Raw genomic sequence first — 15,748 nt, forward strand, 5'->3', positions numbered from 1 at the left:
AGCAGCTAAGGCTGTGGCAGGTGCGGTTCCATAACATAACACAAGGGAGTGTAGGAAGTGTGGGTGGAGCAAAGGGGGAGCACACACTGTGTGGCACAACATCCTGACGTGTGGGGACTCCTGTGATATTGCACAGGTAGTGGTGGGAGCATTGGTAGTTAATCCATTGCTGCGTGGATCCTTCAAGTCTCCAGCTTCTTCAAGGGCACATAAGACTGTAAAAGCCTCTGCAGAGCAGCTCTGCACACTCTCTGTGACTTTAAGGATGGACAAGGTTTCTTTCCCTTCCACTCACAGGCTGAGTGCTAGCAGAAAGATCTTAACCTTATAGATTGGCAGGTCCAGTAGAATAGTTGTCTCCCACGAATCCTGGCCTATCCGCTTGGAGCACTTTTATGCTACGTATGCTAAAGAGCAGTGCTGCTTTATGGTCTTTCTGAAAGTACAGGGTTCAGGTTAATTCACGGAAAACTGTGGTTTAATATTTTCTTTTCTTTAAGTCTCATGATTTCAATTAAGTTTAATCATGAATATTAAACACATTTATTTTTTCTTCATTATTTTAAGTCCTTCATGTTTCCTTTTTATTTTTAATGAGGTGCTGTGTGTCCTATTGTAACGTGCCTACTCTAGGTGCATTAGAGAGTAAATGTGCCATAATGCCAAGGCATCTTTGCTTGTAGTTACAAAGATGTTGTTGTCTGGAGGGTCCATGTTATTATTGGCTTCTGCAATGGCAATGGAATCAGTTTTACCATATTGAAATACTTCTGTAACTCTGAAACCAGATTCTTGGAGCAGCCGGAGGCTGTGTATTATGATTAATATTTATTATTTGTATTACTGTAATGCCTAGGAGCACTAGTCATGTTGTTGTTCACTTTTCTGACAGAAAAATTGTACACACATTTTACATCCTGATACCTCAGGGTCCCATTCAAAAAACAACACCCACATCACTGTGGGTGGAGGCTGTTCCTCTCCTTTATGCAAACACTCTGATATTATTTTTATGACAATAAAATAGAGTAAGGGAATAAAACCCCTAGGGGAGAAAGAGAGAGAAATGTAGACTGCAAGTGGCTCTAGTCCCAGAAGTGGAACTACATGTTTATGAGGTTGGCAGGCAGAAAGGCGAAATGTGTTCATGTAAAGCAGGGATGGGCAAACTATGGCCCCGGGGCCAGATCCGGCCCTTCAGACGTTTTAATCCGTCGCTCTGGGGAGCAGGATCCAGGGTTTGGGGTTTGCCACGCAGCTCCCAGAAGCAGTGGCATGTCCCCCCTCCAGCTCCTATGCGTAGGGGTAGCCAGGGAGCTGGAGGGGGACATGCCGCTGCTTCTGGGAGCTGCTTGAGGTAAGTGCCGCCCGGAGCCTGCACCCCTGACCCCATCCCGCACCCCAAGCTCCTGCCCCATCCCTGATCCCCCACCCGCCCTCCGAACCCCTCGGTCCCAGCACGGAGCACCCTCCTGTACCCCATACCTCTCATCTCCAGTCCCATCCTAGAGCCTGCACCCCCAGCCAGAGCCCCCACACTCCAATCCCCTACCCCGAGCCCGGAGCCCCCTCCTGCACCCTGAACTCCTCATTTCTGGCCCCACCCCAGAGCCCACACCCCCAGTCAGAGCACTCACCCCCTCCCGCACCCCAACCCCCAATTTCATGAGCATTCATGGGCCGCCATACAATTTCCATACCCAGATGTGGCCCTTGGGTCAAAAAGTTTGCCCACCCCTGATGTAAAGGCAGTGATGTATGGTGTACTGGGAAATGTGAAGTACAGACATGGGGCCAGCTCCTCCCCTGCTTTGCCTCTTGTGACATTACTTATACATCTGAGGGAAGTGAGTGGAAAACACTCCCAAATCAAAGTGGTAATATTGAGGGGGAAATGTGGGTTGAAACTACTTTGGACCTCCTTGGGAATTGGTAGGAACACTCTTAACTGTGAGATGTAACCAAGTGAAAATGGTTGCACCTGACTCAGAATTAAAGGGGATGAATGAAGAAGAGGTACCAAAAGAAATCTGATTCCCTGGAGTTTTGAATTGCAAATTGGGATATGCTTCCTCTGGACAAACTGACATTCTGAATGAAAGCATCTTAGTGCCTGAAGTAGGGTGTTATCTTTTCCTTCTCACTCTTTATCTTTATGTTCTGTTTCTGTTCTCACTCCTTAGTACTCATATATTTTCCAGTAGATGCAGTAATTCTTTCTCAGACAGTGTCTTCCATCCTTGATAGATAGGAAGTGCTCTTCACGTCAGGATGGATTTTCTCCATCTATATTCCCTTGTCTGTTGTTGCCTCCTGTTGTTTCTCTTCTTCACTTCACCTTTTTCTATCCTCTCGTTTTATCACCTACTGATTTGGTTCCAACTCCTTCCCTTCCTAATTTCTTCCTGTCCTATCTTACCATTTGACTCCTCCTCCCCCTTTCCTCTCTTCATTTCCATTCTGGTTCTCCTCTCTCTGCCATGTACTCGTGTCCAGTCTTCCCCACACCCATTAATACTAATTCCCAACTCATTTGTTTCTAACTGATGCTGCTCCTAGCTCTGCTTAATACTTCAGTTTCAGATAGAACAAGGAATGGAACACAAATCATAGGCCCACAGGATCTGACTGGTATCGTAGGAACAGCACTTTGTAAATGAGTGTGTAGATGAGTATGAGGGCAGGATCAATGGAAGATAACCAGAAATCTACTTCATGAGAGGACATACTGTTCTTACCCCTCTCCCTCATATAAATATGTGCACTACTTAGGGCTGGTCCACACTAACCCCCCAGTTCGAACTAAGATACGCAACTTCAGCTACATGAATAACGTAGCTGAAGTCGAAGTACCTTAGTTCGAACTACAAAGTACTTACCGTGGGTCCACACGCGGCAGGCAGGCTCCCCCGTCGACTCGTGTACTCCTCTCGCGGAGCAGGAGTACCGGCGTCAACGGCGAGCACTTCCAGGATCGATTTATCGCGTCTAGACAAGACACGATAAATCGATCCCAGAAGATCGATTGCTTACCGCCGAACCCGGAGGTAAGTATAGACATACCCTTAGGCTATGAAGGTTAGGAGTTGCACATTTGAGTTAATGTATAAACAACAGTGAGGTACAATATCTTCATGTTGAGCCATTTAAAACCTTAGCCCATGATTCACTTTCTAGGAATGAGTCAGTATTCATGGTAGATCTTTACTTTGCTGAGTAGACTAATAGTCATATTGTTTTGTACTTATGTCTCCATGTGTTGATTTTGTCACTTGAAATGTAATCCACTGGAGACTGAATAAATCATGTGGAAGGATGTGTTTGAACTTTTTCTAGAAAGATGTATTTTTCTTAAGAATTCTGTTCCAGACAAAAAGTAGTTAGAAAAACATTGCAGTGGACACTGGAATCTAAACAACAGGGCTGCCTGCTTGTAACAATATGAATTAACTGTTAATTAACTGTATATAGATTGTAATCTTATTTCAAGTTGTCATAGTCAGATTTTTTTTTTTTTACATTTTATTTTACTGAAATTGTACTATGATTTTCTGATTTCAAAAACTAGCCTCCAAAAATAGCATACAATTATGGACACACTACCAGGCATAAACTGGCAGGGGTCACAATTATCCTTTCCTTAAAAGTTTTACATTGACTGTGTTGGTTGATCACAGGATGACAATGAGCCACCAATGTGATGCGGCCATGAAAAAGGCTATTACAGTCGTAGGTGGCATCAGGCGAGGTATTTTCAGTAGAGACAGGGAAGCGGTAGTACCATTCTACAAGGCACTGGTGAGACCTCATCTGGAATACTATGTGCATGTCTGGTCTCCCTTGTTTAAGAAAGATGAATTCAAACTGGAACAGGTGCAGAGAAGGGCAACTAGGATGATCAGAGGAATGGAAAACCTACTTACGAGACTCAAAGGACTTGGCTTGTTTAGCCTAACCAAAAGAAGGCTGAGGGGAGATATGGTTGCTATCTATAAATACATCAGAGGAATAAATACCAAGGAGGGAGAGGAGTTATTTAAGTTAAGTGCCAATGTGGACACAAGAACAAATGGATATAATCTGCTCATCAACAAGTTTAGTTTTGAAATGAGACTAAGGTTTCTAACCATCAGAGGAGTGAAGTTCTGGAACAGCCTTCTAAGGGTAGCAGTGGGGGCAAAAAACCTAACTGCTTCAAGACTGAGCTTGATAAGTTTATGGAGGAGATGGTATGATGAGACTGCCTATAATGGCATGTAACTGATCTGCAGCTGCTAGCAGCAAATATCCCCAGCAGACAGTGATGGGACACTAGATGGGGAGGGCTCTGAGTTACTACAGAGAATTCTTTCCCAGGTATCTGGCTGGTGGGTCCTGCCATATGCTCAGGGTCTAACTGATTGTCATATTAGGGGTCAAGAAGGAATTTCCCCCCAGGTTAGGTTGGCAAAGACTGGGGTTTTTCACCTTCCTCGGCAGCATGGGGCCAGGGTGTAAACTAGTGTAAATGGTGGATTCTCTGTAACTTGAAGTCTTTAAATCATGATATAAGGACTTAAGTAACTCAGCAGAAGTTATGGATCTATTGTAGGTTGTAAGTCAGAAGTGGGTGGGTGAGGTTTTGTGGCCTGCAATGTGCAGGAGGTCAGACTAGATCAGGGGTCGGCAACCTTTCAGAAGTGGTGTGCCGAGTCTTCATTTATTCACTCTGAGTTAAGGTTTCACGTGCCAGTAATACGTTTTAACGTTTTTAGAATGTCTCTTTCTATAAGTCTATAATATATAACTAAACTATTGTATGTAAAGTAAATAAAGTTTTTAAAATGTTTAAGAAGCTTCATTTAAAATTAAATTAAAATGCAGAGCCCCCCGGACCAGTGGCCAGGACCCGGGCAGTGTGAGTGCCACTAAAAATCAGCTTGCGTGCCACCTTCGGCATACGTGCCATAGGTTGCCTACCCCTGGACTAGATAATCATGATGATCCATTCTGACCTTAAAGTCTATAAGTGTTTAACTTCTAGATTGCCTTCAGGTTTCAGTCAAACCACAAAAAATTAAAATCAATAAATTCAAGTTACTTCATGTTCTAAGACAAAAAAATCTACATACATGCTTTTATAACAGAGGGCCCTTGTGCATAACTTTATGTTGAGACCTCAACCAGATGAGTCATGACGTTACTTTGCATCTTGAAGGATCAATCTGACGGACAAGATGTGAGATGGCAACTCTTAAAAGTATTTAATTACCTCTGGGAAACGCACACATTTCAGAAACTTTGTGATATTTTTGAAACCTCCTATGGTTACAATTGGAATATATAAAAATATACATGTATTATTAATTAATTAACTAAAACTAAAGTTAGAAGGCTAACAGACCAGAATTTGAGGAAATCACAGTAATCAGATCATGAAAAATCGTGTGTTTAAACCCTTTTGTAAACCACGCCTTAGGACTGGAAGTTACTCTACGTCTGTGACACAGAGGAAAAGAGAGAGTAAAGGATACGTTAGTCTGTTTTCTAAGGTTTAAATGAAATGAAATATGTAATTTTGAAAATGAGTTAAACAGTAATGTTAACAAGTGTACCTGAATTTAAGTAAACCTTTCATATAGTGCTCCTTATTTTGTATATAAAGAAAAAGCCCACAAGTACTTAATTTTTGTAAATCCACATTTTACAGTAGTCTCTTCTTTCACATATTGAATATTCAAAGGTGCAATATATCTTAACTAGAATGCTCTCCTAGTGGCTGGCTTATACTACAGTTCTTTTTTATCCATGGATATATCTACAGCCAAGCCCTCATTTTACTGTGCAACAGGCATATCGCAAATCAGCCCTGTCTGAGAACTAGGAACAACAGAGACGGTGCTTCATACTCTGTCAGAGGGAGTGATTACTAATTGGCCTCTAGTTCGTTTGCATCTCTCAAAAGAGTGAGTAACAGGAAGCATTCAGGGAGTATTTATTATGATTAATGGGAGCCATACTTTACCAAGGCAGTGACAATAGGCAGCAGAGGAAACAAAGACTACTTTTTTTTTTTTTTTAATAAAAAATCCTTTACTTGATCATTTCATCACAGTCTGAAAATGCTCTCCCTGCCCAAGCCTAGTTCTCTGAAAGCTTGAGCAATGTCTCTGAGAAGCTGAGGTCAGAGAGTTTGCCCACAAGTTGCAAACCACTAAGAAAAGTAAAAGAATGTTGTAGTCCAGTTATGGAATATATGCAGTCTCCCTTTGGAAGTACAGCTTATCAATAGCCAAAGATGTGGTGAACTTAAAAATAGTGAGCCACATTCATCCCTGGAGTAACTTCTTTGGAATCAGTAGAATTGCATCAGGGATAAATTTACCGAATTGTGTTTTTTGTGTGGATGTGAAAAAATTGTTGCTAAATATATACTGTATTATAAAAACACGATAGCCAACAAAACAGCATTGCACGCATGCATAAAAACACTAGAGAATTGCCAAAAAATTAGCAAACAGCTGTACAAAAAAATTTGCAAACAGCTGTGGTACATTTCTTGAAGCTGTTAAGAGGCAATAGCTGGCTTTGCCAGTCAGCCCTAAAATAAGCAATAACAATGTTTCATTGCTACCAGGGTGGAAAGGGAGTAGTGTCTTACTTTGGTCTGTAGGGCCACTCACTCTTCAGGGACTCATCAACTCACTGCTGATGAGTCCTAAAGAAATTCTTGCCCTACTCCTTGGCTGATGAGGTGGTGAAACATTTAAGTTTTAGTGAGAGAGAGAGAGGGATGATGAACTTCAGGGCTGCAAAGCAGATGCAGAGTACTTCTCTCTCTCCCAAAAATTTACGTAGTTGGAACATAGTAGCTCAAAAATGCAAAAATGTCAAATAAAATTTGGGGTCAAAAACCTTGTATACTTTTCTTAACAATTTAACATTCCCCAATGTCATCTCCACCCTTTTTGCCTTTGGACCTCCATGTTTGATAAACTGATCTTTTCTGTTGCGGTGTCTGTTCTCCCTCCTGCTTAGTTTGTAGAAACTCTTCTTTACACGTTATATAAAGCGTTGCATCCCATTTCCAAAAGCTCTGATACAAGGAGTATACAATTAATGTATCTCATGAATATTTCTTTTTCTTTTCTAGTTGACTCCAGTGTGGACGTGTTGGCTGTGTTTATGGCAAGCAATAGCACAACAGACGTTGTGAATCGCAATAATCCTGCCACTCCCCCAAATACTCTTAATCTACGCTCCTCCCATAATGAACTATTGAATGCGGAAATAAAGCATACAGAAACAAGGAACAGCACTCCCCCGAAATGCAGGAAAAAATATGCATTAACTAACATTCAGACAGCCATGGGCCTATCGGATCCAGCAGCACAGCCCCTTCTGGGGAACAACTCTGCCAATATAAAGCTGGTGAAGAATGGAGAAAATCAGCTTAGAAAAGCAGCAGAACAGGGGCAACAGGATCCCAACAAAAATCTCACTACGACTGCAGGCATAAACATAACTTCTGAGAAGTTAGAAGGTAAAGAGCCTACCCCTCAGGATTCTGCAGGCTGTGAAATATTCTCCTCTCAACCTAGGAGGACGAAGAGCTTCCTAAATTACTATGCAGATCTGGAAACATCAGCCAGGGAACTAGAACAGAATTTTGGGAACAGCCATGTAGTGATGGAGGAGAAAGCGGCACAAAGTAACAGCCAGGCTTCTACCATGATTGTCAATGGGGATGTGTTGCCTCAGAAACAAAACAAGCTGTCTAGTCCAGAAGATGGCCAAGTAGCCACTGTGTCATCAAGTCCTGAGACTAAGAAGGACCATCCTAAAACCGGAGCCAAAACAGATTGTGCATTACATCGGATTCAAAATCTGGCTCCAAGTGATGAAGACTCCAGCTGGACGACTTTATCGCAGGACAGTGCTTCTCCAAGTTCACCTGATGAAACAGGTACAAAAGTGAAGAAACGTTTCCCTCAACTCAATTCTTTAAAAATATGTTTGTTTGTTTCTCTTGAGGCCCATTGTGTAGACAGCTGGGGATAAGTGAGACAATTTGGGAGAAGAAAGGGACATTACAAATAGCAGGATGCCACTTAATGCTTCTTACCAAGCAGTAGCTTGTTTTGATAGAGTTATGAGTCCCGAGGTAAGATTAGATGATCATTATGGTCCCTTCTGGCCCTGAAATATAAATAAAGTAAATCATAGCTAAGCCTAACGGTAAGATTAATACATAGCTCCTCATAAAGTTAAGAAAACTGACACCCTTCTATAAAAGGGGCACTGTCAGGTACCACAGATGAGGTTCCAGTGATGATGGATCCTAAATTTGACCTTAATTTTTTAAAATTCAAAGTCCTTAATCAGTTCCAGATGATAATCATTCATTTCTTTTAAACACCTAGCCCTTTGTTGCTGAGAAATGCTTAATTTAAAACAAACAGAAGGTGTATCTAACGCATTAATGGTGATGTTAGCTGGTAATTCTGGTATATGGTGTCTGAGTACAAAATCTACAGGGTAAGAGATACTGCTTTTAAGGTTTTACAGGGAGGAAAGATGGTTTATTAAAGAAATTCAAATCTATTAGAAAAAAATGCAATTTGAGGATATCCTTTTTAAAAAATCTGACATTTAAATAATGCATTTTATGCTGTATTCTACTGTTCTGTATACTAATTCAGAAGCTGAAATCAGTGTGTTTCACATTTTGAAAGCCTGGGTCCATTAATTATTTGAACAGTAATGGTGACTACTGCGGTAGCACTATTGTAATTTACCGCTCTTCTATATTATTTTTAAAATTGCAAATAATTCATTTACTGTAGTTAATGGACTTTGTCACCTTTTTATATTTGGATTTGTATAAAAGGATATTAGTTTGTGGAAAGGCAAATGCTGTTCTCTCTAAAGGTGATCTCGGGCCAAAGAAATTGTCATAGCTATGTATGTATTACAAGTGTGTTTCGCTACGGGAGTGCAGTAGTTTTGTATCAAAATTGTTCAGCAGTACATTTTTGGCCAAATTCACAGCTGGAATAAGGGCATGCCACTCCTGTGATTTCATTAGAGTTGTGCCTAGTTAACCCAGTGGTATATTTGGCTCTGTAACTGTAAGAATTAAAAATATAAAACAAATGAACAAAAACTCTGAACAAACCCTTAATACCAGGTGTATACTAATTTAGTTGGATATGATCTTTCTCCATTATTAAGAATTATTATTGTATTGCTGTAGTATCTAGGGTTAAAGAGATTTCTCTTTGTTAGACTAGACGTAGTCAGTTAATAAGATCTCAATTTCTGATTTGATATTCTTTCTTAGTGTACATCATGTACAGTCTGCATCATTGTTGTCTGAAGCAAGAAACCAGTTGAAGAAAATGTTAGTGGCATCTACAGTATATGTTTGATTAAACTGTTTAATATTATGTCCACTAGCTCGTTGCATAATTGACAGTCTCCACAGATGAGGCCCTGGAGAATTGTGGGTGCAAAGAAGCTCTTTTATTCCATAACCTTTAGGGTCTTTGAGCAATTTTTTGATTTTTTTCTTTATTGTGGAATGTAAGCTTTCATTTAAAAATAGTTTTTGTATTGTAACAACCCCCTTAAACAAAAAAACAATTGTCCATCTCTCCTACAAAAAAGCAGTAGTAAATGATCTCCCCTCTCAGTGAAATGTAAGCAGGCATCATTTAAGAGCTAATGTTGTTAAATGGGGACAATGTAAGCCGAAGTAAGGCCAGCTTCTGAAAATAGTAACTTTAGGCTCTCCAATCCATTTCTCCCCCCAGAATGAGCTCTTCCATTGTGCAGTGAAGTGGGATTTCTATGACAGACTGCTGGGGTTTCTGTGGTGAAATCATGACCTCACTGAAGTCAGTGAGACCAGAATTTCACTCCTGAATTTTTTTATTCCTTTATACTTGAACTGCAGGAAAATAATATTTAGAAAGTTGAGAGAAACTATTGAGAAAAATTGCAAAAACAGTCACTTCATGTAACATGAGGGTTTCTTTCCCCATCCTCTGAAGCTTCTAGTACTGGTCAGTGTTGGAGACGGAGCACTGAACTAAATGGAACACTGGTCTGATCCAGTACGGCAATTTCTTGGTTCTTAAAATGTTTTTTCCTAAGAAGCTAAGTTCCCCCCCCCCCCCAATTTAAGGATTTTAACCATTAATGCCCATTTTAAGGCTCCCAGAGCACTAAAACACCCGAGAGTTGTGCTAATTTACCATCTTTAATTCGCCTCTGGCTTGTCAAAAAGCTTATTGTTGAGATGCCTTCCCTCTTCTAGAGTGGATAGTTTGTTGATGTGACTGAAAGAGATCAAGAAGCCAAATGTGGTATTTTCCTTCGCAGTGGTTCATGGATGTCATGACTGGTGCTTTGTAAAACAGTTAGAGGTGTTTTTTTAAAGGTGTTGAGTATCTGCAGCTCCAATTTGAGGAGGGGAGAGGAATCCTCCACTAGTAAAAACGGCAAAAATCATGATTCACGGAAGTATTTTTAGACATACTTAATATAGAGCAAATTTTCTGAAAGTAGTTCTCAGCAGTGACTCCATTCACACATGTCTTCAGTTATTTGGACCACTGGGCATCCACAGGAGTCTGTGGCCCATGATCAAGTCCATTTATCTACTCCATTCATCAAGTCCATTTATCTAGCTGCTAAGATTGTAAAATAAGGAGTGAACTATCTGTACTGGCTGATAAATCCAATGAATGATCTGAACTTGCCTTTTTGATAAAGGAGTGAAGAATAGTTTTGGGTGGTTTTCATCTTAACCACCTTTGCCTTTATCTGATCATTTCCTAGTAGATGGTGAAGGTATTGGGGTCTTTAATCCACAAACACTTACCGTACATCAGGATGATTTCATTTATATCTGGCCTACCAATTGGCAGCTACTAGATGTTGCAGAGACGGGTGCTTCAGAAACACTGAGAGATCAAGTAATATTTTAATGGTCCCTGCAACGGGTGAAATTTTATTTTAAAGGGCTGATCCAGAGCCTCATTGAGTCTTTCCATTGATTTTTAGTTGGGTTTGGAGTTAAATTGAATCTAATCCAGATAGAAGCAATTTGTAAGGGATTAATAGTTGATTTTTGGGTGGGTTGAGGAATAAGTAATTTCTAAATGCTGTAAAATTAGTGAACCAGCATAGGTTGTATGATATCTCTGCACCTTAGGCAATGAGAGCCTTTTCGAAAATTAATATTTGGTCATACATAAAGCTAGTATTCCTTGTTTTTTTTTCTTCTTTTAAAACTGCTGCAGTGCAACACTGTGAAATAAATTCTTTATTCTCAATAGCTTTAGAGAGATAGGAAATTTTCAAAACAATGGACTCTTCAGACTTTAAAATGTGTCAGACTGATTGATGGCATGTGTTTGTGTGCATTTAGCTGTACCTTATTTTTCTCTTAGAAGTGATTTAGGCTGAAAACACCAAGAACTTCTTGGATGTAGTTTTACATACTGTGAGAAGGAAAAACTCTTCCTATTGTTAAAATTCTATAGATCCCATTAGTAAAAGTTTCAAAGAGCACTCAATACCTTAAAATAGGAGTTCAGTGTTAATATATAATTCAGATACATATTGCCATGGTGCTAAAGGAGCATTTTGTTATTTTCCTCTGAGTCATTTTATTTCTATTATTTCCCCCACTCTGAATCTCATGGAAAATATTTCTTAATAAACAGTTAATAAAATTTGATATTAGTTTGAACAAGATGGGCATGTCATTGGTTGCAGAAATGGAAACGTGAGAATCTAGGTTTGAAAGCTACAATATTCTTGCATATCCTGAACTTGTGGCAAGGAAGCGTTTTACATTCAGACCAATATGATGTTCTTGGGTTGGGAAGTAGAATAACTCTGCTGATTTAGTTAGTGAACCATCTCATAATAACTTTTTTATTTTTTATAATAAATACTGTTTAAGACTTCTAACCCACATGCAATACTGTAATGATAATTGTAATTTGTTGATACAAACTTTTACATATTGTATACAAAGATTAATGAATGCACATTCTTGTTCTACATGACTTGATCTATCAGAATTGTTACACAAGGTGCTAAATACCCTTATTTTCTCCTTTTATTGTATGTCTACACTGCAATTAAAAACCCACAGCTGCCCCATGCCAGTTGACTCGGGCTCATGGGGCTGTTTAATTGCTGTGTAGATCAGGGGTGGCCAAACTGTGGCTCGCGAGCTGCTTTTAAGTGTGGCTTGTGAAGATCGCCTCCCCCACTCTCCACCTACCAGACTGTGGGGTGTGGGGAGCTCAGGACTTCTGCCTTGCAGCGGGGTGGTGGGGTAGGGGCTTCTGCCCATCAGTGAGGAGGGGCTCAGGGCTTCAGCCCTGTGCGGCATGCCTGCTGGGGCTTGAGGCTTCAGCAGGAGCAGAGCTGAAGTCCCGAGCCCCAGCAGGTGCCTCCTACAGGGCTGAAGCGCCAAGCTCCTGCAGGCACACCCCGGCTCTCGAACTTCTGAAGACAGTCGTATGCGGCTCAGAGGGTCAGTAAGTTTCGCCATCCTTGGTGTAGATGCTTGGCTGAAGCCCAGGCTCTAGGACCCTGTGAGGTGGAGGTCGAGACTGAACATCTGCACTGCGATTAGACAGCCCCTTAGTCCCAGCCCCACAAACTTTGAGCCAGCCATCTGTGTCTAATTGCAGTGTAGACATACCCTAAATGGCTATCCTCCATTGTGTGTGTGTGTTTATATTGGGGAGTGGATATAACTGAGAGATGATAAATGTGAACAGTGTTTTTAAATGCAGACTCTCTGCTATTTACAAGTAAAATCACATTTCAATGAAAGGGGGGAAAATAAGTAAAAGACTGGCACAATATATCTAGAGTGAAATACATCCTCCACTTTGAACTTTTAGGATTTGTAGCATAAGATAGAGTAACAACATAATCTGCATCTATTAAAAAAGACATCCTTCAATGTTTTCTTTTTTTAAAATGTAAGTGACTGCAAAGCCAGCAGTCAGCAGTTACTGCTATGAAATGTTATTTTAAAAATAGGTAATATTTAATCTCTTATTTAGCAATGCCTACTCTTCCTGCTAGCAAAAGGTATAAACATGATCGCATCTGTCAGGTTTTCAGCCATTCGGTCACTTTTAAAAGAAAAAGATACCTTCTCCCTTTTTTTAATTGGACAAAATTTGTCATTTCTCAGCATGATCAGAGTATGTTAATCTGGCTTAGCGTGAGTCTGTTCCAGCGGTTACCAGATGGTTAAATTCAGGTCCCAGAAAGGTTATGAGGATTTTCCAGAAACTCCGCAGCCCCAAGCAACCTATGCCGTTCTACTGATATCATTGCAGGCAGGGAGACATTAAATATGGCCCTCTGTTCCCTGTGACGAGGGGAAAATAGTTCCATTCTGTTCCCTCCATTGTAGCAAGGGGAAGCAATCCTCCACCAGAATTGTATCAGTGGACACGAGCACAGGCAGAATTCTCCACTGGCCATATCTGGCCACTTCAACCTGCCTAGTGGGCTGGAGAAGCTGGCCTTAAAGAATCTCAGGGAATACTTCTAGCCTATCCTCTGGAAGGCTGCTTTTCAGAAAAGTAGGTGGACAAAGGTTTTCTTTTTTAATTTAATATTAAACATTTGTTCACTTAATTTATACAATTTTAATTTGGTTTAAATTCTGATCCATAGCTGAAGTGGCAGTGTCCATTTTTTGAATATCTTGTATTTTGTTCTTATTTTGCCTTCTGTAGTTACACTGAATAACTAGCGGGGACTATATAGACTCCGATTCTGGTGAGGGAGAGGCTGTAAGGCCCAGATTTGTAAAGGTAATTAGTTGTTGCTGCAATCAGCATTGCAGTGCCCAAGTCTCACTTTCAAAAAGGATTTAGGCACTTAGCTCCCAAGTGCCTGAAGCCCTTTTGAAAATGAGACTGTGATGGGTTGGATCACAGAACCCCCCCTGGGAGCTTCCAACTGATGTGCCAAGGCTACCTCTGCTCCTGTTTTCCCTGCCAGCTCAGGACTCCAGCACCCTGTCTTGTTGAGCCAGACACTCCCGTCTGCTCCAACACAGACCCAGGGTCTGAATTACTTGCCCCAAAGCTGCAGGTTTACCTGAAAACAGCTCATAGAAGTGTGCTTGTCTTTAGCACTCAGATGTCCAACTCCCAATGGGGTCTAAACCCAAATGAATCCGTTTTACCCTGTATAAAGCTTATGCAGGGTAAACTCATAAATTGTTCACCCTCTATAACACTGATAGAGAGATATGCACAGTTGTTTGCTCCCCCAGGTATTAATACATACTCTGAGTTAATTAATAAGTAAAAAGTGATTTTATTAAATACAGAAAGTAGGATTTAAGTGGTTCCAAGTAGTAACAGACAGAACAAAGTAAGTCACCAAGCAAAATAAAATAAAATGCTCAAATCTGTGTCTAATCAAACTGAATACAGATAAGATCCTCACCAGTTCCAGAATGCTCCCTTTTACAGACTAATCTCCTTTTAGCCTGGGTCCAGCAATCACTCACACCCCCTGTAGTTACTGTCCTTTGTTCCAGTTTCCTTCAAGATCCTGGGGGGGTGGAGAGGCTCCTTCTTTAGCCAGCTGAAGACAAAATGGAGGGGTCTCCCAGAGGTTTAAATAGACTTTCTCTTGTGGGTGGAGACCCCTCCTCACCCTGTGTAGAATCCAGTCACAAAATGGAGATTTGGAATCACATGGGCAAGTCACATGCCCATGCATGACTCAGGACTTGCAGGTAGCAGCCATTACCCACATGCTACCTTGAATGTCCTCAGGTAGACTTCTTATGTGGATTGGAGTCTTCTAAGCTCTTCTGTCTGTTAAGTGCTTCCTGATTGAGCACTTAATTTGCACATTCCTTTCCCAAGAAGTGACCAAATGTTCTAACTAAGGCTAATTAGAAATCAAGCAATTATACAGCCAATGTTCATAACTTTGAACACACAAATGGTGCCTGCATACAACTAGGATGAACATAACCAGTAGATTATAACCTTTACATAGATATGTTACATGGCATATGTAACAAAACCCTATTCCAGTTATATCATACATACATTTATGAGCACCCCCCATAAAGCCTTTTGGGGTACACTGTCACAGAGACGTGGGCTCCTTAATCAATTAGGCGTTGCAACACTGAGCATCTTAACAATGCACAGAGAAGTATTTACCATTCAGTTAGTGCTCACAGAGGCACACTCAAAGTTTCACACAGTTCCAGTGACACTTTTTTATCTCCCTTAAGGCACAGTCCATTTCCTCTATGTACAGAAAAACTCACTCCCTTCCTGAGCTTTGGTTTCATTTAACAAACAAATGAATAATAAGACAAAATAAAGGTCAGGCCTTCTTCCCAGGCTTGGTTGCTCCTAGATTTCCATGCTCAGGGCTGCTTACTTCTAAATCTTCTCTGCTTCACATCTAGATTTCTCTGTCAAGGTCCTTCAGAGCCTGCTTCATTCCCTTTTTAAAATTCCCTTCAGCTGGAGGATCCTGCCGCCAGCCATGATATTGCTGGCAGGTGCTGCAGGGTGGGACTGGCTTCACCTTTTCTTCTCTTCCTGTGATGGTTTGTCCAACACATCACACTCCCATACTTAGGCCTATGCTTTAAATATACTGTGCCAGAACATCAGTGGTGTAAACTGACATAACTCCACTGACTTCAGTTGGCTTTACACCAGCTAAGGATCTGGCC

The 15,748-nt window shown here is 40.9% G+C and overlaps 1 protein-coding gene across 1 annotated transcript in view; it reads left to right on the forward strand.

Moving 5' to 3' along the window:
- The window catches only part of APBB2 (amyloid beta precursor protein binding family B member 2), a 356,971-nt gene that overhangs the window by 180,666 nt on the left and 160,557 nt on the right, over positions 1-15,748 (forward strand). Inside the window, exon 5 of the mRNA XM_065405514.1 lies at positions 7,133-7,945. Within this exon, the coding sequence (XP_065261586.1) occupies positions 7,133-7,945 (813 nt within the window). The remainder of the gene's footprint in view (positions 1-7,132; positions 7,946-15,748) is intronic.

This window comes from Emys orbicularis, chromosome 5 (genome assembly GCF_028017835.1).
Source record: "Emys orbicularis isolate rEmyOrb1 chromosome 5, rEmyOrb1.hap1, whole genome shotgun sequence".
Classification (NCBI taxonomy): domain Eukaryota; kingdom Metazoa; phylum Chordata; order Testudines; family Emydidae; genus Emys; species Emys orbicularis.